Consider the following 27465-nt stretch of genomic DNA (forward strand, 5'->3'; position numbering starts at 1 on the left):
TTTGTACAAACTGAACTTCAGTGGTGGATTAGGGTACAAAAATATTTGCTATTATGTGGATGAACTGCTGCATTTCTATTTATTAAGTGGTGGTGTATGTTTGTCAGTGTAACAGAATGAAGGATACAAACCTGAGTATCTTTGCTTATTTACTTCACGTGGATATCATCATTTGGGGGAAAATCATGAAGTATGATACGTTTGTAGCTCTATGAAAGTCCTGGATGTTTTTGTAACTGGAGCAGTATGACAATGTACTGGTTTAACTAGTGCATTTATTTCTCCATAAGCAACGCTGCCAAATCAATAAAAATACAGATTTGTACTTTGATCTTCAATAGATCAGTGGATTGATTTAACAGTATCGCACTGTTTAGTGCAGGTGTTATCTATGTTGCCGGAATGATAATACATTACTGTACTTAATTTACAGTTGTGGCACAAAACCTTAGTTTTTCCTCAGTAGAATAACATCAGCCTGTGTGTAAAACTAAGAATTTTACTAGTGCTATCAGGATATTTATAGTTTGAATGTTTTCAACGCTTCTGCGAAATTGCACATATTCCTTTGTCTACTTTGATTTCCTATGAAGTCTGTAATTCTAATGAAAAGTATCTTGTGTAAATACGTATTCATAAATTGTTCCTGGTAGTGTTTTTATCCTGACTTTGGAACAAGAAGTTTTGCTATATATGTGGCTGGTAAGCAGAAGAGAAATGCTCTACCCTCAGTCCTTGGAAGTCTGTGTACTGTGCTTCCTGAATTGTAGGAGGGCTGATCTTTGTTGTTGGGGGAGCTGTTTTAATTCCCTCGTGAATGCTCGACAACCAGAGCAGCTTCTGAAGCACTTTATATGCATTCCAGCGTAGCGTCATAGCTAGGTATGATAGCAGTTCTTTCAGCTCATGGATGCTGCAGTAACGTGAGCACTGAGAAAATCTGCAGTAAGAAACTGTTCTAGCTGAAAGTGCCAAATTGTGGTAGTGAAGCCTCTGTGCTGTGAGCATCTTTTGAATGTGACTTGAGTATCTCATGAAATGCAAATGTCTAAACTTTCCTTTTAAATATGCCTGTAATTCTGACAGCAGATTTTGCTGAAAGTTGCATTCTGTACCTGAAAACATCAATTTAGACGAAGATAAATTTGTCTGTTCTTCATAACTGCTAGCCCTACCCACCTCCTTATAGCAGTGCGCTTTTCCTTTCTTCCCACTCCTTTTCCAATGTGTGAATGGTTTGTGGTTTGGTTTCTTTTTCTCATTGAATTGTGGTGAGAGGATTTTGCCCTAGAGACAGTGTATAGCTCTGTGATTAAAGCATTCAACCTCCTTCAAACAAAGGAAGGGATTGAACGTGATTTGTCTGACCCCTGGGTGTGCGGCAGCTCTGGACCTCCTGAATCTAAAAGGGCTTCAAAGGAGATCTTTCAGACATGTAATGGTGCAGTTGGGCTTTACAGCTTTGGCCACTCTGATATCTGTCTGCTAGTAGCAGTCACAAGAGAAAGGTGCAGAGGGAGCTGTGACTCCCTGTGTGAGGCCTGAGCAGACTTAAGTGCCTGAAAATATAATCAATGGTAGAGATATCTGAGGTAACAAGGATTTAATCTCAGCTCTATTGAAGACTTAAGTTCTCAGCTCCCAAAAGGCAGGAAGGTGACTTCCCACCTGGGCATTCGCATAGGAGCCCACTGGGACGAGGAGGAGGTTCACCAAGGGGCTCGGTATGTTCTGCTTTGGCTCTAAAGGCAGAGCCTTGGCGATCGTCACTCAGCTCCTGCCTAGCATGAGGTGATACAGCAGGGCATAGCTGTCCTGCTGGCTAAGGTACTTCCTTGCTGAGAAATGATCATGGCCCAGCTCTCCCGAATCTGGACAGGTAGTCTTGAATGCTAGGTGAATGATATGCTCATGTTCTCTGCCTTCCCTCCCCTCAAAAAAATGCAAGTAGAAGAAATGGTAGGCAGGCCTTTTCTCCTCTCTTCTCTGAGATCAGAAGGCAAATCCTCCCCCAGTACTATTGTTTGGGAAACCGTTGAGGCCACAATGGGACCAAGTATGTCCAGGTAGAAGACAGACTTGGACCTGGGTTTCCTGCAGCCTGGCTTTCTGCCCTAATCTTGGGGTAACTGCACATGAAGGAAAGGAGCGTGGCCACTCTTGTGCTGTCTTCTGGGAAAACAGTGCCATTTGCTTCTGAATCTGAGGGGTGAACTTTCCTGCTTTCTGGCTCACGCTGCATGTTAACTGAGGGGATGGAGGGCAGAGTCGTGCTCCTGTAGAAGCTGTGCAGTGCTGTAGCTGAGAGGAAACTTTCAGGGCCAGAGAGTGTGAGGGAAGCAGCAGCTGAGCCTAAGTGTTGGGGCAGTTCCTAGAGAGTCGTGTTCATGAACCTGTGCGCGCTACCCAACAGCTGTGTAGTCCAGCATGGTCTCTTGTGTCCCTATTGAGTGCTCAAACCTTTTGGCTAGCCGTGATCTTCACCTCAAGTGCTTTGCTGAAGTATTACAGCATCAAGAGGATGTGAATCTTGAAGGTGCCCCAGCCTGCACCCGCACAATAGGACAGTTACTCAGGAGGTGGAAATCCTGGCAACTCACTCTCGCTTCCTAAGCAGGTACTTAACTAAAGGGTATTATCAGTGTGGGTACCACTGTCAACAGCTCAACAGGAGAGGCTCTTCTGTTGTTTCCAAAGTTGAACCTGCCTGTGCATTAGGTTTGCTATGAACAGCTAACAGGTAAGACTCCTCAAAACCTAGTAGACGGTTTCACAAAGATGGGCAAACTTAAGGCTCACTCTACCACCTTTCCCACCAGTCTTCTGAAACATCTATGATTTCTTTCCTAGAGTAACTTCCTATCTGTGGAGCGGACACAAATCCCTGGAGAGAGCTATAGACCTGTGCAGGCAGCAAAGTGCTTGAAAGATGGTTGCTGTGCTTACGTTCTTTACCAAAGCTAATCCTCATGCTCTGATTAAATATTTAAATGTTACAATTAGCCAGCATGAGAATTAAATACACTAGTTCCAGCATGCCTTCAAAATTTTATGCATCCAAAAAGCCAAAGTATATGATATCTGTGAAGGACTACAAAGCAAGGCAAAAAACTTTCATCTCCCTCCTTGCCACCCTCAGCCAGGGAGGGGAAAACTTTCAGCATTAAATGTCTTTGTTTTGTTTAAACTTCAGGGAGCATCATGACTATGGAATCACTGCTGCTGCCTCCCTTCATAGTTGGTATCATGAACTGAAGTCACTTCTCAATAAATCCAAAACACAGATTAGCTAGCTGATGGCACTAGAAATCTGGATTAGCAAATCTCTGAAAACTACAACATGTAAATTCCATCTTTAAGGAATAATAGAGTAACTCGGTTAAGGTATTTGTATTGGGCCTGGCTGAGATGGAGTTAATCTTCCCCATAGCAGCCCTCATAGTGCTGTGCTTTATATTGGTAGCTAGAAAGGTGTTGATAACACACCAGTGTTTTGGCTACTGCTGAGCAGTGCTCTGCAGTCTTGCCAACTTTCCCCCCTCACCAGTAGGCTGGGGGTGGGCAAGATCTTGGGAGGGGACACAGCCAGGATAGCTGACCCAAACTGGCCAAAGGGATATTCTGTATCTTATGACACCCACTCAGCAATAAAAGTGAAGGGGAAGGAGGAGGAAGGGGGGGTCATTTGTTATTTAGGATGTTTGTCTTCTGGAGCAACCGCTAAGCATACTGAAGCCCTGCTTCCCAGGAAGTGGCTGGTTATTTCCTGACGATGGGAAGTAGAGAATAAAATCTCTGTTTTCCTTTTGCTTCTGTGTGCGGCCTTTGCTCCTTTACCTTGACCCATGAGGGCTTTTTCCCCATCTCATTTTCTCCCCACCGCTGTCCCCACATCCTGCTGAGGGGAGTGATAGAGCAGCTTGGTGGCACCTGGTGTCCAGCCAAGGTCAACGCACCACAGTATTTTATGCTTTCTTCTATGGTACCGTACTGACTTTTGCTTAAAATACAGAGCACCAAGTAAATTTCTAGGCTGTTAATTTTAGTCGTCTCAATTGCAGTAATAGTTGGCTTGGGAATAGTGACTAGGGAAGTGATCATCCCCTGTACTCTGCACTGGTGAGGCTGCACCTCAAATACTGTGTCCAGTTTTGGGCCCCTCAGTACAAGAAGGCCATTGAGTTGCTGGAGCATGTCCAGAGAAGGGCAATGAAGCTGGTGAAGGGTCTGGAGCACAGGTCTTAGGAGGAGCAGCTGAGGGAACTGGGGTTCTTTAGTCTGGAGAAGAGGAGGCTGAGGGGAGGTTGTAGTGAGGTGGGTGTTGGTCTCTTCTCCCAAGTAGTTAGCAATAGGACAAGAGGAAATGGCCTCAAGTTGCATCAGGGGAAGTTCAGATTGGATATCAGGCGAAATTTCTTCACGGAAAGGGTAGTCAAGCATTGGAACAGGCTGCCCAAGGAAGCGGTTGAGTCACCATCCCTGGAGGTATTTAAAAGACACGTAGATGTGGCACTTAGGGACATGGTTTAGTGGTGGACTTGGCAGTGCTAGCTTAACAGCTGGACTTGATGTTCTTAAAGATCCTTTCCAACCTAAATGGTTCTATGATTCTATTCCCCTTCCTTCCTACAACACAACTGTCTCATTAGGAAAGTGTTCGTAGTCCCCCATAAAACTAAAGGAAACTCAAAAGTTATAATGTGGTACGTTTTCAGTCTTGTAGTGGTTATAGCTGCTGTCTACTTTACATACAACAGTATGTGGCTTATCTCAACTTCCTGGGAAATAGTTTTAGACTCCATTTAGAATCAAATGGAGTTCAGGTTAGTTTATGTTTTCTCACAGGATGCGTGTGTTAGTAGTTTGCATACAGAAGTCATTTTTTCAAAATGCAGCAGTAGTAATTTGGTTTTGTCTTGTATTTGAAAATAGTTTTTGAACTATTTGAAAAAGTTTTTCTTTCAGCATATCGGACACCAGGTATTAGATGGAACCCAAGCCTCCATATATTCTTGAGCAAGACAAGTTTACTGTTCAGCAGAGCAAACTATGAAGTTCAAAAGGGAAGCCTGCCTGTGCTGTTACAGCTGTTTACTTGAAACAAGCATTGAACCAGCTTTAAGAGAGTTATACCAGCAAGGACCTTTGTTTAAATAAACTTTCGCTTTTGGCATTGATTTGTTTGAAAAATTATACTTAAATCCATTTTGCTTGAAGCATGTTCATCTGTATAAAAATACAGTTTGTTTAATGCTTTGCATTAATTCCAAAGATGTACTTCTTATGTCTTAAATTACTTCAGCATATTCATTACTGATTTTAACTCTGTGATCTCCAGCTGCAACTGAAGTATTTACCCCCAGGTAAAGACTCATACACAAGTTAGAGCAATATTCTTTATTAAAGCAGAAAGTACCTCAACTGAGTGCAACATGAAGTTCACCTTGTATTCAAGTGCTTTCCACTGCTAAAGCCTAAGAAAATAGTTCAGTTAGAACTGTGCTCCATACTGCATTAAAAAAAAAAAAAAAATCAGTTTAAAATGAAGAACCAAACTAAAATGAGTTATGCTGAAAAAGCTTTTTTCTTTTTGCGAGGCGGTTTCTTTATCTTATTTGGATTTGGAACAAGTTTCTTGATTTTCAAAGGCTGCAAAATTACATTTGAAAGATCGAGCTGATTACTTTCTGTACGCTTCCGCTTCTGGCTTGTGAGCTCATCCCCCAGCGCCTCTGCAAGCTGCTCGGGTTCCTGATTTTCTGAAGAATCTGTATGTGCATAAGCCACAGATTCTTCAGTTCTGTACTGAAACCATGGCACTTCCAAAGCTGGTACCTTTGGAATTATTGCTTCTATTGCTTCGGTAAACTTATCAGAGTGTTTTTTAAAGCCTAGCGCTAAAATGGATGTTAAGCCAAGAAGTGGTGCAACTGTTTCACTGAGACGGGGAACCTGGCCTGCTGGTGTGGCTCGACTTGCGCTCAGCTGAATAAGATGCGATGTGATCATGGCAGGTTTGGCAGACTTGCACACCAGCAAGAGAAGAAGTTCATTCTTTTCCAATGCTTTTGTAACTTCATTAACTCCAATAGCAAGCTGTCTTCTGATACTTATGTCAGTCCATCCTGGTTTTTGTCGATGGCCTTCTGCTTCCTCTTCTTTAGGGAGTTCATTGGTGCTAGCATCACACTTTCTTTCTGTTTGTTTTTTTGTAAGGGAACGTTTTTTCTTTCTTGGAGTCTCAATCTTTTTAAGTCCAATATGTTTAATCCTTTCTTCTAAGGTCTGTAGTATAAAATGCATATCTTCTCCATCTATGGTTTTCCATTGAAAAACAAAGGGGTTATCTAGACACGTTTTTACAGTGATCTTCTTTGCTTTACGAAGCGTTGCCGTCCCTTGCTGAATTACAGACATTCTGAGGTTCTTTTGTGTTTTGCGACCCTAGCTGTGAAAGGAAGAAAGAGGTAAACCTTAGTTCAAATACTGTACTGTTGGCTGTGGACATCATTACCAGAAGCTTCTCTTGGGAATGCAGAAGAGAAACACCACATTTCAAAGTGATACTGGCAACTACCACCCTCCTCACATGAGCTCAGTGCTAACCTTTAACAAATCTTCCACAAGGCACATGCTGTGCTGCCTTTTTTTTTTTTAAAATAAATTAAAAAAACACCAGCAGACTGAACAGCAAGGCAACACCAGTGACAAGAGACCCTTCTGAAGCTAAATGAAAGCAGCTGGAGGTATTACAGATTTAAAACAGAACCAGAGAAAACACCCAGAACCACAAGTTGAAGGACCAATTTTCACTGTTGCGCAGCTGCATTGTAGCAGTATTATGACATGGTGGGGGGACGGGGCACATGACCAACCCAGAATCACAACATGAAACAAGCTCTATGTTCCTGAATTCATTTAGGATTTTTAAAACTTTAATTTGCCTTTTCATTCTTTAATCCATGTCTTAGGTTTGTCTGCACTTAGAAGGTATGATAGACATCTGCAGACTCTATTAATTTATGCTTTCAGTGAAGGAAGGCAATCCTCTACAGGCCTCCAGAAAGTTCAGAAGGGGTCTTTTCCTTTTGTGCCACCTAGACCATGCCTTTAGGGATGAGAAAAATGAAATGGGAGCAGAGAAAGTATAATTGTTCTAGCTCCAATTGATCTAGTCCACCGTACCAGTGAAGACGTTAAGGCAGGCCTTATTACAGGCCCTGGTAACTCAGTAAGTCCCCATACTCCTGCTTGGGTTACTATTCACCAGCTCCTTGCTAAACTAGTAGGATCTTCATTGTTGCACAGCCAAGCTTACAGAGTAAGAGCAGCGCAGGTTTCAAATCAGGAGAAATAGGACACGACTCTCTCCTAGGCTTCCTAGTTACTCAAGTAGGCATATGGATAGCATTTACATACATCTCTTGAGTGGCAGCTTATAGGTATTCACAAGATACCATTTTGCTAGTCAGATCAGTTCTCTGTGCACTGGTAGTAAGCTACCTTGATTTAAAAAAAAAAAAACAAAACCAAACCAAAAACCCCATCTTCACTGAAATTCCCCCAACAGTATGTACTGCCAACATCTATCTGGAGGGATTTTCCCCTCAGCTAAACCCTTGTCTAGAAGCCAATGGGGGAAATGCATTGGAGTTGCATCAATGCAATGCAAACTGTGAAGTTGTTATCCCCAATGAGAGTCAAAACCACAGGAGTAGCTTTCAGAGAACAGTAGAACTGAATAAGTATTTCAAAATGCAACAGAGCAGTGTGTCCTTCTCTCAGTACTCTCAGAAGAACCCATGAAGCGCCCTGCGGGGCCACCCAGGCGACGGTCCATGCAGCCCAGCTGTCTGCCTCCAACACTGGGACTGGAGAAACTGGGGAGGGCAGGGCTGCCACTCCCCTCTGCTCCCAAGCACGCAGCACAGTCGCATCAGGGATGCAAGACGGAAGATCTGCCGATTTGTTTTATTAGTCCTCTGTGGAGCTATCATCCACGCCGTTATCTAATCCCTTATGCTTACCATCACGGTGGCAACAACCAAAAAGTGGAAGTAACTAAAAAATGGAAAGGACCACTAGAAATCTTACCAGTGACTGAGCCAGAAATGAATGCTTATGATAGGTTAAAAAAAAAAAAAAAAGCTCTGGATTATCATTTTTAAGAGCCTTCAGTTAGGGATGTTCTGATGACCTTTTACAGGGGGTATCCAGCAAAGCTGACGAGACGAGAGGACAAGAGGAAATGGGCTTAAGCTGCACCAGGGGAGGTTTAGGTTGGAAATTAGGAAAAATTTCTTTACGGAAAGGGTGGTCAAGAATTGGAACAGGCTGCCCAGAGAGGTGGTGGAGTCACCATCCCTGGAAGTGTTCAAAAAACGGGTAGATGTGGCACTTTGGGACATGGTTTAGTCTAGTCTACCCTTGACTGGCTTAGAGTGGACTTGGTAGTGTGGGTTAATGGTTGGACTGGATGATCTTAAAGGTCTTTTCCAACCTAAACGATTCTATGATTCTATGAAAGCCAGCAACAGGCTTGTGTATGAGAAAGGAGCAAAACATCAAGGATTTCACAGCTGAACTACTACATTTTTCTTTTCAAAATGGGGACCACTGAGGAAAACAAGCATGCAGAAAGAAGTTTTTTACAGTGAGGGTGGTGAAGCACTGGAACAGGTTGCCCAGAGAGGCGGTGGAGGCCCCATCCCTGGCAACATTCAAGGTCAGGTTGGACGGGGCTCTGAGCACCCTGATCTGGTTAAAGCTGTCCCTGCTCACTGCAGGGGGGGTGGGCTAGATGGCCTCTAAAGGTCCCTTCCAGCCCAAAGCATTCTATGATTCTATGAATAAGAAATAAAGCAACGAGACAAAAAAACCCCCAAAACTTCGCGCTCCTCCACCTCGCACCACTGTCCCCACCCCCTCGCTTCCTGCGGAAGGGAGAAACGGGGACGCAGCGCCCACGCCCCCCTCCGCCACAGCCCCCTCTCCGAACGCTCCCCTCCGGAGCGCCGGCGGCTCCCTGAGGCCGGGGGCTCCACCCGCCTCCCCCAGCCCCGCCGCCGCCGCCTCCCCGGGGCCGCCGCGCCCCGGCCCGCCGAGCAGCCGCAGGCCAGGCCGGGCCGGGCCTAGATTGCGCCGCCGCCGCCGCGGGAGCGGGCCGGCCTCCCCCGCCCGAGCGCAGCAGGGCCCGGGCCGCAGCCGCCCCGCTCCCGCCGGCAGCGAGCGAGCCCTACCTCCGCCGCGGCCTCCGCCGCCGCCCCGGGCCCGGGCACACGCCGTCGGCCGCAGCACGTCGGCGCCCGGCGCGGCCCCGCTCCGCCCCTCAGCGCTCGCCCGGGCCCGCCTCCGCGCCGGCACCGAGGGCCCGCCCCGCCGCCGCGCCCGCCCGCCCGCCCGCCGCCGCCGCCGCCGCCGCCCGGCGGGGTGGGTCCTGCCAGCCTGGGGGCCGCCTCGGAGCGGGCCCAGCAGCGACCCGGCGGAGGAGGGCGGCGGGGGGCAGCAGGGAGGGCGGGGGGCGCAGCCTGGCCGAGGCGGGGGTCCCGGCGGGGTGGCTCGGCCGGCGGGGCGGGGCGGGCGGGGACCCCTGGGCCGCGGCCTGTACCGGGCAGAAATAGCGCGTTGCTGTTAAAGGCATCGTTAAAATGCTGATGCTGGAGGCCTGCGCTGGCGATTGCTCGTTTTGAATGCTGCCGTAAACTGCGTCATAGGAGATAGTGTCATCAGCAGATGGTGCGTCATCTGATGAAATCATGGCCAGGTCAACAGATGCTCCCAGGGACTATAGAGCAATAGGGGCATCTCTCGCTGCCGTTTAATACATGGTGTGTTGCGCGCATGCGTCCTATTCTGTCACTAGCAGTAGGATGACAGGTGAGGATTCAGTGTTTCCCACAATTTGTCCTGAGCCATTAAGAAATCTTTACAAACACGTCCGTTTCTAGAGCCACCTTAGCGCACAACGTGGTTGTGCGCAGCTTCTTGTACCTGAGAGAGCGGAGCATCCTCGCTTCGTGGTGTTGGAGACGAGGCTTGACGGAGTTGTTTTCAAATTTTTTTTATCTCCTTTGTTTTACTGAAATTTACTTGGTTTGTTTTCTCGTTCATTTGATTCTGGCTTAATTTAACCTGGACTTGAGGGGAAACGCTTTTTACATGGGTTTATGGAAGTTAGTGGATTTTAAAATGCTGAAGCATATAGCATTGTGATTAAACCATGCTCAGGGAATGATGAATATAGATGTATAGAGGCCTGAATGTAAATAATCTATGAATTCACATAATAGATAAGCAGGGATGGATATTTTTTCTTTTAATGGTTACAGTTGTTGTCTAGTTTGTCAGTTCATTTAATACTCGTTTTTTATTCTGTATTTAGTAGAACAGAGGAACAAACAGCACTCTCCAGATATTTTGTGTGTGCAACTGCTCGTGTGTGGTATCCCCGGGCTGACCCGCATCATTTTCAGAGTTGCAGCTGGAGGATGCGAGGTCCCAGGTAGGGCTGGGCATGGGCATGGGCACGGGCACGGGCAGGGGCTGCGGTGGAGGGAGCAGTAGCAGTAACTGGGCTGGTTGTGATTCAAATCACTCAGGAAATTCCTTTTTCAGACAAATGGCTCGGAAATCTTGCTGTATCTGTGCTGTCAGGCTGGTGACCTAATCCTCAGGGGTATGGAAACGAGCGCAGGCTTTCTGAAGAAACTGGTGCGGGCTTAATGCCCTCACCGTCCCTTCCCCGGCGTTCGTAGCCACTCAGTTGTCCCCACAAGTCCTGAGAGGCGCAGTGGGAGCGAGCCACCCTGTCCTGTCCCGGCGTGGCTTTGCCGCGGCAGGCGAGCTGAGGTCACTCGTAGCCAGCCCAGTGCCGAGGTCGCTCGTAGCCAGCCCAACGCTGAGGTCACTCGTGTGCAGCCCAACGCTGAGGTCACTCGTAGCCAGCCCAACGCTGAGGTCACTCGTGCGCAGCCCAACGCCCTCCGTGGAGCACAGCCCCCGCCGCCGCGCTCGCACCACAGGAGCCAAGAGGCAGAAGCGCCGCGTCCCCGGCAGAGAAGGAGCGAGGCCGTTCCCTGGGCATCCTCGCAGCATCATGACTCTCCAGGTAAGCAATTCCGCGTCTGGCGAGACAGAGAGGCAAGGAGGGGAGGGGGGGGATGCACTGTCCATCCGTGCAATGCTGTCTCGCCCACAGCGGTATTTCTTCAGCATAAGGATTATTACTGCAAGATCAAGGTTACCTGGCAGCATGGGAAATTTGCCTAAGCCTTTGGAGGTTAAATAATGCATTACTTTTCACAAGCAGAGGGTGAGGGACATGCTGCTTATTTTGAACTTTTGGAGCCTTACCTGTTCAGAGCATGTGTGAATTATTTTTCTTCACGTGTGCATCTGAGTTTGGTAGGACTGGGTTATGCACTGAAAGGTAGGTACGTATTTATTTTTTTTTAGGATCTAGCTAGTTATTTGGAGCTACAAAAGGAGGAGAGAAACTTGTAACCCTGAAGCAGTGGTATATGTTCATTTGGGAAGAATGAGGAATTTTTAAGGGAGTTGTTTGTATTTTTTAGGGTGTGTGCATCTTTGGTGTGGTACGTTTTGATGGGCTTGTGTTCTGGTAGGAAAGCTTCTGCTTTCTGCCTTCAGGCTGGAGAGCGCTTCCTTCTACCTTCTCTCTGACTATAGATTTAAATAGTTCTTGAGGAAATTATCTTCGTTGCCGGCTTTTAGCCTCCTACCTTTGTAGCAAACTATGCATACTTCCTTTGTCTTGCCCATGCCCTGATGGATTAGGCTGTTTTTCTTCATTAGGCTTTCTGTTATCCCTTTCACTTCAGGATTTGCAAGCCCTTTTATCCCGGTCTCATTATAATGTCTGTCTCAGCTCGGTTAGTGTGTGTGTTTTGCAAAGAGTGAGCAACATAATGCTCTGACCTAGATGCAGGGAGTGTATTGCCAGTAGCTCAGCAATTTTCTTCTGAGCTGCAATTCTGTCAAACGGCACAGAGGTTTCATTGTGGAGTTTTACAGCTAAGAGGAAGAATCCTATTTCTTCAGTGGGTCAGAACTGCCAAATCCCAAACATAACGCCACCTTTGTTTAATTAGTGATCGCTGAAATTATTATTATATATTTTATTCTGCCTTGAATTCACTTTAGAAAATAAATTTATTAGCCTGATGTTTAAGCAATGAGCCGTAAGTCACTATTAGAAAGAGCTGAGTGCAGTGTGATCTGCCATTGCTGTATACAGTTACACTTTCACACAAAAACCTGATTGAAATATTACAGTATTCTACACATTAGACATTATAGAAGTTTTCTATCCACTGTTGCTTTGGTTGACAGCTACCATCCATATCCGTAAAATTCATTGAATCAAGCTGTATGGGAATGAGGACAAAATGAATAAAATAATGTTTTCATCAGGGAGGCTGTAAAAGATTTGTAAGTTTTGCAAACTGGTAAAATATTCTGCAGTGAATGAAAAATTCATTCAAGCTTTTTTCTTTGCAAAAAGGATGTATGGGATAATAGTCTGATAATTCGTGCATTTATCTTTAACTCCTCAAATTAAAAGCATAAGTATATATACAGACATAAACATACACATGCACAGATGCATTAAAGGGAATTGTATTGGCACATGATTAAAAGGAAATCATATTTTTATAGGCTGCTTCTAAGCATGTTGTGTAAGCAAGCAAATCCTAAGCAACAGTCTGTGCACAATGATTGGCTAGAGGGAGATGAAGAAAGAAGTGTTTAGTACTTAAATTTCATTTCTGCATATTTCTTGCTGTGTAAGATATGCATTTGCATATTTTTAAAAGTGTTTTGTGATATTTGCCTATAGATCTAAATAGAATAAAAGTATATGAAGGTAAGAAACTTATTAACGTAATGATTTCCTTCCTTAATTTTTTTTTTTTTTGAGTTGTCTTTTGTGTGTACAAGTCTAACAAAGCTTCTAGTTCATTCTTATTGTGAAGTTTAGATCAGAAAACAATTCAAGGCATGTGGAAGATTTCCACTGACTCGAACAGTCTTTGTACGTCAATGCTGGCAGAGGCTCACATGCAGTAGTGGCCACAGTATAAAGATGAAGACAAAACTGATTTAAACTTTAATCAATTCTGGCAACTCAGTTACGTTTTATTATTGATAGCACTTTGTAATCTTACTGTTAACAGAGCATGAATGCTGCTTACATGTATGGATAATATCGAGATGTCTGTGATGTAGGAGTCAGTGATAGGTAGAGTCAAGTATGTCATATCTACTGGTGTTTGGATTAAGAATGAAATATTTATTTTAATAAAATTTTACCTATAAAAGAAATCTTAAGGGTGGTGGGCCATCACATTTATTTTCATAAGCAAACGTACATCCCTTTTATACATCTATACCAACAGTGTAAGTATAAATGCTTTGCTTTTAGAAGTGTCAAAGATGTACAGTTCCAGTTTCTTTCAGACACTATTTTTAATTCAGTGATAAGTTAGTCGCATTGCTGATTTTGTTTCCCCTCATTGAGCGCATCTCCGCAATAAGTGCTATACATCTATTAAAAATACTTTTGTTAGTGCATATGCTTCTTTGCCTAATTTGACTACAGTTTTGGTATCCGAGTACAAAACTCCTTTGTGTTCTAATGCAGCAGTGTCTGAAACACTGCGCAGCAGCGTGGCGTGTCTGGAGCGATGCTGGGGTAAGGCGGGATGTCAATTCGGAGCATGTGAGTTCCTCCGCAGTAAGTGCTTGCTCCTTGTTCCTGCCCTGAGGTAAGCACATAGTAGCCTGGGCCTATTTTTGGAGAGATAAGCTGCCTATCCGTCAAGGTATATGGTGCAGTAAAAAGTCACATGAACAGTCTCACAAGTACTGTGAGTTCGGCCTCCCGTTTAGTTTCCAGCAACGTGTCCGTCCGCCCCCGCGCTCCCAGGCTGAAGGCACCTCTGCCGCGCCTAAGGCACAGGGCACTGCGCTCCTGCCCCAAAACCTCTCCCCGCGCTGTTGGCGACTTGCTGGCCTCAAACGTGTGCGTTCACCTTTCTGGGTTTGCTTCTAAAAGGAAGGCTAGGGATATTTCCTTATTTTCTGCGGCCCTTGGCAATTTTGGGGGAAAAATTTGAAAACGAGTTTAACATCTGAACTTGCTGAAACTTTTCAGGTGGTTGTAGGAAATTCAGGTACGGTTACTCCACAGAAGGAGAACAAGAGAAAATACTGCATAAGAATTAAAATAAAGATTGCAAGGCTTTCATGAAAGCTAATATTAATATTACAAATATTAGGAATTCCTTATAGTGAGGACTTTATTATATTGCTTACAGGAAGCACACATGAACTGTGGACTGTGATTAATAACTAAAGCACTAGGTTTTTTTCTTTTATGGCCAAAGATACTGTTCTTTTGAGCTTCTAGGATAAGCCAAGGATTGAATGATACACAATTCAAAATGTTTTTGCTTGCACCTAAGCTAGAAGCTGTCAAAGCTATCATTTCTGGAGAAAGAATAGATTTTGCAGCAGGGATTCCATAGGGATCAGATCGTACTACTGTGAGCATCATGAAAACTTGGCCAGCTGACAAAAGATTTCTAAAGGTTTATCGTTTACAGATTTGACCTGAAATATAAAGATTGTCATTCTTGTATAATTATGTCCATAAAATGTTTCTGTATTTAATTATTTCCTTTTAACATCCACAATTTAAAGGGGTTTTAGAAGAACAAAAATTATTTGACTTGCACTTTGTGGCAAATACTAAAACTGTGTCTCTGACCTATACATTGAGATATTTCACCACCAGCAACACCATCCGTTTATGACTATACATATCTGAAGTTCTTATTTATAACTACTGAATCTACATAAATATTAATGTCACTATTGCTAATTTAAAACATTAAATCAAACTGAAACTATTTTGTTTAGCTAAATTGCCAGAAATATTTGTTGTTCAAACCTGTCAGAAGACACAACTCCTGCTCCATGGAGCTTATTATGTTAAGATAATTTCAAAATGTTTGTTTCGTGGCAGTGGCGGGGATACACCCTTGCTTTCAGGCCACAAAATGCCACCCTATGCAGGTTAGAAAAGGCCTCTCAATGTTAGCATAACTTTAGAAAAAGGTCACTACATACTGTGTGAAGGGTAGACATGGCACTCGGGGACATGGTTTAGTCTAGTCTACCCTTGATTGGTTTAGTGTGGACTTGGTAGTGTAGGTTAATGGTTGGACTGGATGATCTTAAAGGTCTTTTCCAACCTAAACGATTCTATGATTCTACGATTCTAAGGTTGAGGACTCTGTGCATGCTATTGTATACCTCCTAACCCTTATACAGTCCTGAAAAGTGTTTGCTATTAAGTGTCATGTCCTCTTCTTGATTTTTTTTTGTCCTGTGGGAGGGGTCCCTCCCATTAATAAGCAAAAGATGATCAGAGGTAAGGTACAGTTATGGAAAGAATAGAGGAAATCCTCAGGCTTAGTTAGTTGGTAACAACTAGATGCTTTAATGATGCTTGAAGTGGTTTTTGGGAAACATTTGCTTTTATTATTATTTAATTTAAATCATTCAGCTGCTAATATGGCTGCTTTTTAAATAGGACACTCCATAGACTTTCCAAGATTTATTTACTTATACCAGTCTGACTATTTGTAGGGTACCACCTGTGGAATTCGTACTTTGTCAGACTCCTAACGGGAACATCGGACAACTGCTACTGTCTGTATCATTAAGTATTTGGGAGCCCTAGTCAAGAGCGCTCGAGTTCTGCAAACAGAGAGGAGAAAGGTTATATTGACTCTGAGAGCTTGCAGCCGTCAGAAAAGCTGAATTTGACTCCGCTGCAAAGAATAGGTTCTGCTCATACAGTGTATACGTAATTTGTGCAGTAATTGTGTATTACTGCAACTTCTGCCTGAAAGTTCAAGGACTTATTATCATGTATACCACTTTGTTTTTAAAACTCAGTTTAGCTGCAACTCAGAGTGAAGAATTTAGTTTGTGTTTGTTTAAAGCAGAACCAAACAAACCCCTCAAATGTTACGTAAACTCTTTGATGAATTGTGACAGAAGACACTTTACGAAATGTTTAACAATTTACTCTTTCAACTAAGGTGAGAAAGCTTATAGTCCAGTTTTCTAGCCTTTTAGGAAAACACATAATCAGGTTTCATATTTCTGACATTAAATTTTGTAGAAGAAAATGTTTACATTTTCTTTACCCAGAACAAAGAAGCAAAAGAGCTTTTGTTGTCCATATAATCCATTTTTAGTTCTGATCCAAGCTGACTAAATCCAGTTACTTCAATTAAAATAGTTTTAATGGTCAGTTTAATTCCTGTTAGAATGTTGATTTTTTTTTAAGTAAACAATAGAGTACATGGAAACAAAAAAAAAATGCTGAGAAGGGATGCTGTAAGGTCATTTCAACATTATTGATTCAGCTTTTATATGTAGTCTGGAGCACATGATTTTCGTTTATCTAAATTATGTATTACACATTCTGGGCATTTTGGTTTTTAATTCTAGAAAAATCCTGTATTTGTCTTGCAGCACTCCCAAATATTTGTTTGGTTAAAAAAAAATTTAAAAATCCACAATGTTTAGGCGTTCTTAAATCAGACACAAAAAGTTGGACTTAAAGCTTCATGTTTTTCTATGATTCTGTGGTATAGTTGCATTTTATTAATATTGAGAATTATTTTTATTAAAACAGGAACAAACTGCATAAGCATAGTTACACGTTTTCAGTCTATAAAGTTTCAGATGTAAGAATATAATTTGGAAGTCATTTGATTCAGAATTTAATGCCAAATTGTATGCTTTATCAAATGACCAAGTTTCAGAGCTTTAGGCAGACTAATGGCACTTGGAATCTGGCTAATTCTCAGTATTGTGCTGAGTAAAGAATGAAGAATCATTATATACAAAATATCTCCACATAATAACAGTGTTTCTCAAACCTCAAACTGATAAAGACTGTTTTAACACCCTAGCCATTTTCTGTACTCCTGCATCCGCTGCTGGGCATTTGGTTCTGGGAGGCCTCGGTGGGAATCTCCTGGAAACTTCTGCTTGTCAGTTATGCAAACACTGAGGTTCTTGCTGAGTTGGAAGATTATTTGCTAATAAGCATCTGCGTTGCTGCAGGATTTTTGTCTAAAGAGCTTTCCTTCCATTGCATTTTTAAGGGTGCTATAAACTGACAGAACTAGAGATGTGGATTATCATCACGAACCCTTCTTATCTAATGTTCTGTGAATTTATAACTGCAGTTTAAAGAAGATTCAGGGTTTATATTTAATTGCTGTTTTGCTGGGAGCATTTCTTTGCTAGAACACCCTTTTAATCATACATCATGATTTTTAAAAAAATACCCCTTTTAAATGCACCTGTCTGCCTGCTGCTCCATGTTTCAGCTCTGGTGTTAGAGATGTATATCCTCCTGTGGTGAGCACTTCTGTTCGTAGAAGACTTGTGCTTTCTCTTTGTGGGTTTCAAACAGCAATTGAAAATTTTGCAAAAAATTACAAATTCCTCAGAAGTTTGTATCTGGGAACTTTACTCACTAGCCAAACTAAATTTCCAGGCCAAAAAAAAAAAAAAAAAAAAAAAGTGAATTCCATCTCAGGAGGCAGCGGTGACTCATTTGGTGGGAGAATGGCCAGGTTTCTGTGCAGGAACGCTGCAGTGCACTCAGCTACCTGTCCTTACCCTCCTTCACCTGCTACTGCTGCCTTAACGCAGCCACCACCTGATGTGTCCTTATGTCAATGAATGTGTAGTTTTGTGATTCCATGAAGGGGCCTTTCTTAGAAGAAAGATACTTGAGCATCAGTCTCTACTTAAATTCTTTTTCATTTTTCCTTCTTAAATTTGAATACAGCAATATCCTTTCTCTTGTACTTCCTCTCTGTTTAAAGAATGCTATAGCGAACCCAGCTCTCATGCATAGTTGCTTATTTCCATCGCCTGATCCACCCAGCACAGTCACTTGTGAAGGAGAAAGGCATCAGTTAAGGAGACAAATGTGTGTTGGGTTTTCTTGTTTAAAGAAACAATCTTTCCTGCAACTAGAGAAAGGAAAAAGCAGTCTAAAGCAGCACAGTACAGACTGCTGCGGTAATGCCAGGGTATTTCAGCAGAGCCACAGCGCTCATGCTGAAACCATTGAAACCATTGTTGAATACGTTGCTGATTTTAGCACAAAGTTGTAGGCTGGTTTTGTACGTATTAAGTATATGTGTAATAGCACATCTTGCAGGATATACTGTGCTTCTGCAAATGCAGATCCAGCTCAAAAGCTAAAATAATTACTGAAACCAGCATATAGCGTATTAAAGTGCTTGTATCTTTTTTGCATTAGAGTAGTGCAGTGACCTGGCAGGTCTGTGGTCACCGTACAAATCTAGATCTTTCTGAAAGGTCCTGGGCGTGAAACAGGACTCCAAACTCCTAGCCTGAGACCTGGTATATAGACAGAATAACAGCTATAGCCTTGGGTTGATGTGAATGTGGAATGCATGATGATGACGATGAAAGGAGTAAATTTATATTTCGCTCTTGTGCTCCACTGTGTTTGAGAGTTGGGTGTTGAAGGTGGTCCTGGCAGTAGCACGGCTTATCTCCGCAAGGTACGTCTGTGCCAACTGTTGGTCACCTACTGCACTGTCAGCAGAGACATGGAAGCGAAGGGGGAAGCGGGCAGTACCCCTCAGAGGGCATTCGAGCTCCGTCGCTCGAGTCAATGCTATGCAGTCAGGGCCAAAAGGATTCGGAGATTACTGCTAGGGGGTAGAGTTCAGTGAACACCTTCATACCCCCAAGCGTGACTGTGAAAGACACATACACTATGTTCATTGTATAGGCTGCTTGCATGAATATATCTGTAGATATCCTGACACTAGACAGTCTGTAATCGTTCCAAGTGTTTAGATGTAAAACTGGTGGAAGAGAGGTTTACTTATTTTAGCAGTGCTGACCCTATCAGCTAAGTAGGCCTGGCTCCCTTTCTAATAACTTACAGTTTCATTAAGCTTCTTTCATGGGAAAATGCCTAGACTTACCACTAAACCCAAGTGAGTAATTGAGAGTATCTAATGATATTATTACTATACTTAATGTTTTAAGCACATCCCTTGAGAGGAAAACTAACACTTTCTTTTCTTGCATCAGGCTGACTTTGATGGTGCTGCAGAAGATGTAAAAAAATTAAAAACAAGACCAACTGATGAAGAACTGAAGGAACTATATGGGTTCTACAAACAGGCTACCATTGGAGATATTAATATTGGTATTCCTATATATACTTCACATTTACTCCCATATCTTGATGAAATCAAGCAAATGTTATGTAAATCTATATGATAATCAAAGGTATGCATTTATTTTGACAGAATGTCCAGGAATGCTAGATTTGAAAGGCAAAGCCAAATGGGAGGCATGGAACCTGAAAAAAGGTGTTACACCAATTAAATTGACATCATGTAGTCATGTTTATAGGATGACAAGTGAGGAAAGATAATGACTCTTACTTTCCTTTGCAGGTTTATCAAAGGAGGATGCCATGAATGCCTATATCTCTAAAGCAAAAGCAATGGTAGAAAAATATGGGATCTAGAATACTTAAAATAATTCCCACTAATAACTAACTCTACAGTAGCTAATGAACTAACTCTGTTGAGAAAAATGCAATACTGACTCTTTATTGTATAGTCTGACAGTAAAATCTTTTAAGCATAAGCTATTTGACTGTAAAGGGTATTTACATATATACTCTATTTTTAGATTGTATCTTAATCTAAATAAATTTGAACCTAATAAATTAAACTTTCTGTAAGAATTGTGGATCTTTGTGGGTATTAAATTATATTTAGCATTTTTATGGGAGCACACAAACAGAAGCTCTTTAGAGTAAAATAACATAGCTGTCATTTTTTGCAAATGAGTTTACGGAATGAAGTAAAGGGTATATGCACATGAGAGATGAGAAGAGGGAAAAGGTGAAAACTTTTTTATTTTTAAGACCCAAAGCCAATGTTTATTTTCAAAAAATCAGAAAAACTCCCCCTTTTAAAGGATTACAATAAAGATCTGGAGGAACAGAACAACTCTTAGGCATAACTGCATGCAATTGTACAGAAAGAATGACTTATTATGAAGTGCTGTGGACTAATCTTACACCTTCTGCCATTAAGATAGAGGGAAATACTCACAGACCAGCATTTTTTATATATCTTGTTATGTGTTTTGTCAATAAAATTTCATTAGAGGGTTTCAGCAGGTAAAAGTGACCTCCAGGAAGCTTGTAAAAGGAAACATCTCCACTTGTTAGATCGTGCCAGGCTGAAAAAGATACTTAAAGTGTCAGAGAAACGTCAACTATTGTGGTCATTTTACATAACTGTTTCAAAGTTATTATTTAATAATTATTTTAAATCCCATTTCAACTGTTTTGGTTCATACATTGAGACTGCTCTGTTGATTTGTTTCATTTAAGGAGGAGATAAAAGACTCTAGAAAACTCTTCATTAACTGATTTGATACAACAGGAAAATGTGCACGTATAAGAGGAAAACCATTTAAGCAAAGTACCTTCTAAGTCATGTGATTTATCTTCAGACCCATTAAAGCAGGTAATATCACAAGAGAAGGAGATATTCCTTTCTGCCTTCTCAAAACTGCAAACATAGAAAGTAGTAATAAAACGTTCCATAAGATACCTATATTTGGGGTTTGCTTCCACATACAAAATAGCTTTTTCTTTCTTCTCCAAAACATAACAAACTTCAGAAATTAGATTATGCAGAACGTTATGCAGAAGAAGGAATTACTGTATCTGTAAAATTCTTAGCTCCTTACCCTACTGCAATTAGGTCTAAAATTTTAAAGAAAGAACAGCCCAACAGTTAGGAAAAGAAGAGCTTCAACCTGCAATAAAAATTCTTAGCTACAATAAACAATTACGTTGTCTGCTTATATTTAAGTTCTAATGTTTCAGGGCCTTATCAGCATCACGTTCCTATGGCCAAAATGGGTCCCACATCCAAGAGCATCCTTGTCTTTGCCAGGGTAAGAAACCGTAACCACTCAGCTATGGGAGCTGCTCTGTAACATCCAGTGGGGACAGGAGTTTGGACAGAAGCAGCCGGTTGCTCTCTAGGATGCGTAGAACATGGCGATTCTTTGCTTCTGGTTAGGCTAGGGGGCCTTGGAGCAGGAGGCTGAATGCAGTGATCCCAAAGCATGATCAGTTGAGCTTATTAGCCTCAGAAAACAATAAAAAATGCAAGAACATTCCTTTTAGCGACTACTAACTTTGGATCCTAAGTAGAACTGTAATTCTACATGACCTGCTCACTACTGAAATAACAGTACTGGTTGCTACAGTAAGCAGTGTTTTCATCTAGGGCTTAAATACTAGAATATAAATGGAAAAGCACACAAAGGAGAAAACTATGTTTACTGTTTCATAGTCTTCTTGTAACAGGAATGAGAAAAAATTACAGAGAAAGAAAAAAGAAAACCCGAAATGATCAATTAAAATTGTAAAATACAAATATAAATGTAATACAAAATTGTAAAACTTATGAAAATGTCTGAAGAACTCTCAAGTCTTCTCTCAAAGTAATAGCTGTTTCTTAGCGACTTCACTTTTCAGAAGCTCAGAAGGAAGTCCACCTAAAATTTGCATGTATGTAAGAATGTCCTCATCTTTCGTATTACATATGTCTATGCTTTTGATGTGAAGAAGCGCTTCAGGCTGTTGGCACCAGACAAAATAGGTCAGGTGTTATATGTAATACACTTTAAATAATAATTTCATTAAGAATTGTTTTAGTAAAAAAGTACAGTGATTATCTGTCTCCAAAATAAAATGGCTGATTAGTTTAACACCCACAGAGAATACTTCTTGGAAATGGTTAGTAGACTGTGTTTGCTGAAAATACAGGTTATGAGTGAGCCAAGTACCCTCAAGGCCTGAAGCTTCCACAGAAAAATAACCATTAATTTAATTTTGTTCAAAGTTTGACTCTCACTATTGAAATACAACTAAGAAAATAATCTATTTAAGAGAAAGAAAAGCCTAGCAGCAGACACAAATCCAACTAATGTAGGACTGGAGAGACCAACCGATTGTGGAAATTTGCAGGAATAATAATCACTTCCATGAAGTACTATCTCATACTCAGGATTGCTAAGAAGCCCCAGAAGCAGAAGAATGGAAATACCAAATGCCGACTGAGGAAAGGAGGGCTGGGAAAAAGCCACTTCACTGTTGTTTTCCTGAGAAAGACTAGCAGAACCATCATGAACCTTGGAAGAAACTGAGGACAGATTAAAAAGCCAACAAAGAATGAGGAGGGAAAGAAATAAATGGACAAATGTACTGAGAGCTAGTGCAGGAGGTTTATGAAAGACTAGGTTAAGACCGTTACGTCACATGTTACAGAGTAGGGAGTGGCACTTTATATTTTGTTTTGATTACTTTTTACTATCAAGCCAAAGGCCACAGTAAATAATACAGTATTCAAAAAAGGTAGCATTAGCTTAAGGAGATCGTTCTCCCTAGATGAAGGTTAGCAGCAGTGAATATTCTGTAACGCGAAATTCTCCATCTGCCCCAGAATTACTTTCCTCTAAGAAAACAGAACATTTTTCTGCATGCATCCAGAAGCAGTGCTTGTTTTGTATTAAAGTCACTCTGCATACCATACTGTAAAATGATATTTTTACTCTTAGTAGCTAATATACTGTTTTGTTTTATGCTATTAATGATTCTGTAACTTATGTTTGGGGCGTGTGCCCCTGATACAAAAAGATGGATTGGCTCTAGTCCATACTTTTCTTTCAAGTGTAGTGCAACTGCAACTAACATAAGATCCAAAAGTGCAGTGAAAAGAGAAATTAAAGCAAAGTAAGAAAAAAAAAACATGTAAAAACTGGAAAATTTAAACATAATTTGAATTTCAGTGCTAACAGGCTATTGTGAACAGTTACTGGAACTATATATGACGTGTAAATTATTAGCTAATTGACATGAAGTATATTCCTATGCAGTCACATTTTACAAATTAGACCTTTTTTTTAATCTCTTTCTTTTAATAGTCTCCTTAATTTGCAGTAAGAACAGTTATTTTGAATACTTGGGATTAAGTGATCTTCAAAATCTATGTGTTTTATGAATGGTTCACCTCCTGCATTCATATAGAGCAAGCATTGACACAAATACTAACAGTAAACACAATTATAATTTATCAGTGTAAAAAAAAAAAAAAAAACCCAACACACACAACAGTGCCATTTTTAGAAGACATTGTGCCTGAAGTAACAAACAAATAACAGGGTTCTTTGAGATCAACAGCATGTTTTAGGATGACTTGACGAAAGACCTTTGCAGAAGTGTATTTTCCTAAAGTTTTTGCAAATAAAGGCAAGTAACTATCTACTCCTAGAGTTCAAAGATAAAGCTCCTTCACCCAGGTATCTAAGCATGTCTATCTTTTTACCTGTGACCAAAAAATGCAAATGTTTTTTCTTGCAATTCTTCTAACAAAACACTTGTAACTTCCTTAACTATGGTTGTCATGTCTTTCGCAAAAGGCTCCTTACGACGAGATTCTTTTCCAGGAAGCCTTATACAGGACACTGCAGAAGAGGTGGAAGGAGGGAGGGAAAAGAATTATAGTTATTTCAGATGGAAACAGTAAAATAATTTTAATTAAATTTTTTAATCTATTCTGCAGAATATATAGATTATTTAAATTAATCCTTCTTACAGTTGATACAGTGTATTTGTCATTGCTATTACTGTCTTTTAACCCTGTAAGAGATTAGGTTTCCATCCCTACCTTTACTCACAAATGTTGCCTCTCCAATTGATCTGGTTGATAAATGCCTTGGGTCAGAAATCCACAGGGTCCCGATCTCAGCTGAGGTTTCAAAGCAACTTTATTACTGTTAGTACTAATAACAACCATTATTTTCAATAATAGTAAGGTTGAGGGTTGTGCAAAATATATCCTTTCAAGGGCAGCATTAGAAAGTTAAACTATGTTGGAATTGTAGAGTCTCTGTTTTCTTCTTTGCAGGCTCTTCAGCACCGCACGTAGTAAAATGTGTAATCGTAGTATAAATTGATGGCAATTTATATTTATATGGAAGGACATATTACATGCTTTTATTATATTCCTTTCAAAATTGGGGATTTTCCTCTCACTGTTTAGAGAAAGTAAGGAATGAGTAGATCAGAAAAAAATGTTGATTTTCTAAAAATCTCCTTGACATCATGCATACTGCCAAACTCATATGGAAGCAATGGGTCAGATGCAAAGTATTTTAGAAGAGATAGAATAAGCCACTACCTAATACCGTAGATACCAGTACAGAAATGTTTGCATCTTCTATACTTCCTTTCTGCACAAAACATCCCTGAAAGAGCATGCTGCAGCCTGATTTCATTCATCTGTGTCTGCAGTTGCTCCTAGGCCATCTCCTCAGTAACTTTGTTGGAAGTAGTTCCAGTGGACAAAAGCTTATTTATTTATTTACATTTTTTTAATTTCAAGAAAAAATTTATGTGACTTGTGCAACTGTTTACAGAAAGCGTGCAAGCATTTAGAGGACTGGTACAATTGCAATGGCAATGTTCTCTGTAAATGCTAAATTATTTCTTTTCTTTGTGGAAGGTCTGGAAAACGGCCTTTGTTTCTCTTCAGATAGTTCAGCAATGGATCTTTTTAGTGTTGATATAGCCTGATAGCAATGAGAATTACTTCACACTATAACTAAATGTCATTTCACTATAATAAATCCATAGTTTAAACTTCAGTTTTGATACAAGGAGTGCAAAACCATGCAAACACTCTGGATAAAGGAAATTCATTCTGTGCAGTCTTTCAACATTAAAAATAGTTCTAATATCTTCACTGCTAACCTTGCTGATGCCTTTTTTTAACATATTAACAGTATGCTGGTGTATTGCTGTTTCCGAATCATACCAATAGTTTCTGAAGCTGTCAAGCATACTATGGTCTTGTGAAATTTAGCTCTGAGGATATAACTTTTTAACCTAGTCAAATATAATTTGATCCAAGGTGGTACAGAAACTTAGTAAACTCAGGACCCTAATGGAAATGCTAATTCATAATGGAATTCCTTTCTGGATAAGACCCATTGGAAAAAGATTGCAGTGCTCTCAAGAACATTATATTCCATTCAAAAAATCTGGCTACCACGTATGTCAGACTTGCTTGACTTCTGCTTTAGCTACATAAGTGACTAACCTTCAATTGAGCTGCTGAAGTTTGCTCCAGTAAGCAAGTTGAGAAGTTCCGCCTCCAGCCCACAGAAAACAAATCAGCCTACAGAAAGCATCTTGCCTTTTGTATGGACAAGCAACCAGCTTCTCCATTCTTAAAAAAACCCAAGAAAACAACACATCATTCTAGAACAAGACTCTTCAGGTATAGGAAAATTAAAGTGAATTAAGTCTAATTTGAAACAATGGGCTACAATATTTTCTGTCATCAGAACTGCTTGTGCTACAACAACAACCTGTTAGATATGAGATAATCATGCAACAGTGGGAATCAGTTCGGCTTTTATAAGTGGTGATGGAATACTATTGGGCAACACCCTTGGTTAATATTTTCTCCTATTTGTGTCACTGACCACAAAGAACATAACAAGCAGCAAAATAAATTGACACAGGGTTTCAGGATGACCGGTTAAAAACACAGGCTTTTAGAACATACACAAAAATATAAGGTCTATCTAAAGACCTAGAAAACATAAGGACCACCTACTTCAATATTCTCACTACTACAGTGGTAAAATGGATGTCTAGGGATGCAGTTTCTTTACATATAGGAAACAACTATGAATTTCTCTTTCATGTATTTATCCAGTCTCCCCTTAAATTCCTATGAACACTTAGCATCTATGACATCCTCTTGCAATTAGTTGCACAGCTCTACTATCTGTTGCTTAAAGAATTATCTCCTTTTTTGTTTTTAATCCAACTCCTACAACTTCATTTGATGGCCACAGGGTTGCTTAGGTATCCCTCATACGGCAGTGCTTCCATACTCATGACCATCATCGCTGCCATCTCTGGACTTTTTCTAGTTTTGTTATAACCTTTTTGAGATGGTGGAGTAACCAGAGCCACATTCAGGTTTATCACAGCAGCTTTAGTATTTTTGTTTACTGACTGACGGAAGTAACAGCTGAAGCAAGATTTATAACTACTCCTTCCTTCTTGCTGACATGGAAAAATACCATCAAATGCCAACTGCATTTTCTCTAGCATCAGATACTGTCTTTACTACCCGAAGAAAAAAAGCAGTTCTCAACCATTTTTATTCTTCTTTCCCAATTTCCTTGTCTTTTATTCTTGTGGATTAGATTTGTGTACATAAGCACTGAGGTGACATCCTACAACTTAGAGCATATCAGGCTGTGTTCTGTCAAAAGAACCTGGGAACACCATGTGCAACAGAAATACCTGGTAAAGATAAACTAATTAGAAGCAATAGTGATACAGAATTTTAAGAAATGTTTTCTGCTACCATTAGAATAAACTTGCATGTTCTTGTTAAAAAGACTGAAAAACTAGCAATTAGGAGATAACAAGCAGCAAAATTCCATTTCCAAAATGCTGAAAATTGTTACAGGTATTATTTCTCAGTGTGAATATAGCTCAGTATATACAAGGGCTGATTCATCATAAAATACACCTATATGCCTACTTGCAGACTTTTTTACCTACACAAAAATTTTGAGAAATGCAACCAGATCAGATTAGGCAGCAATTCATACCTATTTTAAAACTATGTAATGCAAGCAAGACAGAAAGAAATCTATCCAAATGTTGCTGTGGCTGAAATTTTCTTGATTTTCATGTACGTTTAAACTAGAAAGTTCGTCAACATTTGTTAAGAGTCAGTTCAAAGAAACTATATAAGAACAGCAACCCAAACAAACTTGTATCAAAAATCAATGGGCAGATGATGTGAGCTTAAAAATAGCTGAAGGATAGTGGAACCAGTGCTGCAGAAGATGTAATTCCTCTGGTAGATCCATTTAGCATTGTCCTGGTTTCAGCTGGGATAGAGTTAATTTACTTCCTAGTAGCTGGCTAGTGCTGTGTTTTGGATTTGGTAGGAGAAGAATGTTGATAACACGCTCATGTTTTAGTTGTTGCTAAGTACTGCTTATGCTAGTCAAGGTCTTTTTAGCTTCCCATGCTCTGCCAGGTGCACAAGAAACTGGGAGGGGGCACGGCCAGGACAGCTGACCCAAACTGGCCAAAGGGCTGTTCCATACCATATGACGTCATGCTCAGTATAGAAACTGGGGGGGGGGGGGGGGGGGGGGGTTGGCCGGGGAGATGGCTGCTCAGGAACTGGCTGGGTATCAGTCAGCAGGTGGTGAGTGGTTGCA

At 41.1% G+C, this 27465-nt stretch overlaps 3 protein-coding genes across 3 annotated transcripts; 1 reads left to right on the plus strand and 2 right to left on the minus strand.

Moving 5' to 3' along the window:
* Nucleotides 1-5565: 5565 nt before the first annotated feature.
* Nucleotides 5566-6433, minus strand: RPP38 (ribonuclease P/MRP subunit p38). Its single transcript, XM_009493726.2, has one exon. It carries the CDS (start codon nucleotides 6415-6417, stop codon nucleotides 5566-5568), a length of 852 nt encoding a protein of 283 aa, XP_009492001.1. The 5' UTR covers nucleotides 6418-6433.
* A 4662-nt stretch (nucleotides 6434-11095) lies between these two features.
* Nucleotides 11096-19639, plus strand: ACBD7 (acyl-CoA binding domain containing 7). The gene is made up of 4 exons (XM_009492932.2): nucleotides 11096-11107; nucleotides 19195-19312; nucleotides 19416-19478; nucleotides 19566-19639. The coding sequence occupies exons 1-4, from the start codon at nucleotides 11096-11098 to the stop codon at nucleotides 19637-19639; spliced, it is 267 nt and encodes an 88-aa protein (XP_009491207.1).
* Nucleotides 19640-20230: 591 nt separating this feature from the next.
* On the minus strand, nucleotides 20231-25432 carry OLAH (oleoyl-ACP hydrolase). Its single transcript, XM_075728188.1, is given in 8 exon segments — nucleotides 20231-20364; nucleotides 20614-20702; nucleotides 21613-21649; nucleotides 21652-21780; nucleotides 22810-22890; nucleotides 23536-23667; nucleotides 25305-25324; nucleotides 25326-25432. Coding segments are annotated over 8 exon segments (729 nt in total).
* Between the last annotated feature and the right edge of the window lie 2033 nt (nucleotides 25433-27465).

Source organism: Pelecanus crispus, chromosome 2 (assembly GCF_030463565.1).
Source record: "Pelecanus crispus isolate bPelCri1 chromosome 2, bPelCri1.pri, whole genome shotgun sequence".
NCBI lineage: Eukaryota > Metazoa > Chordata > Aves > Pelecaniformes > Pelecanidae > Pelecanus > Pelecanus crispus.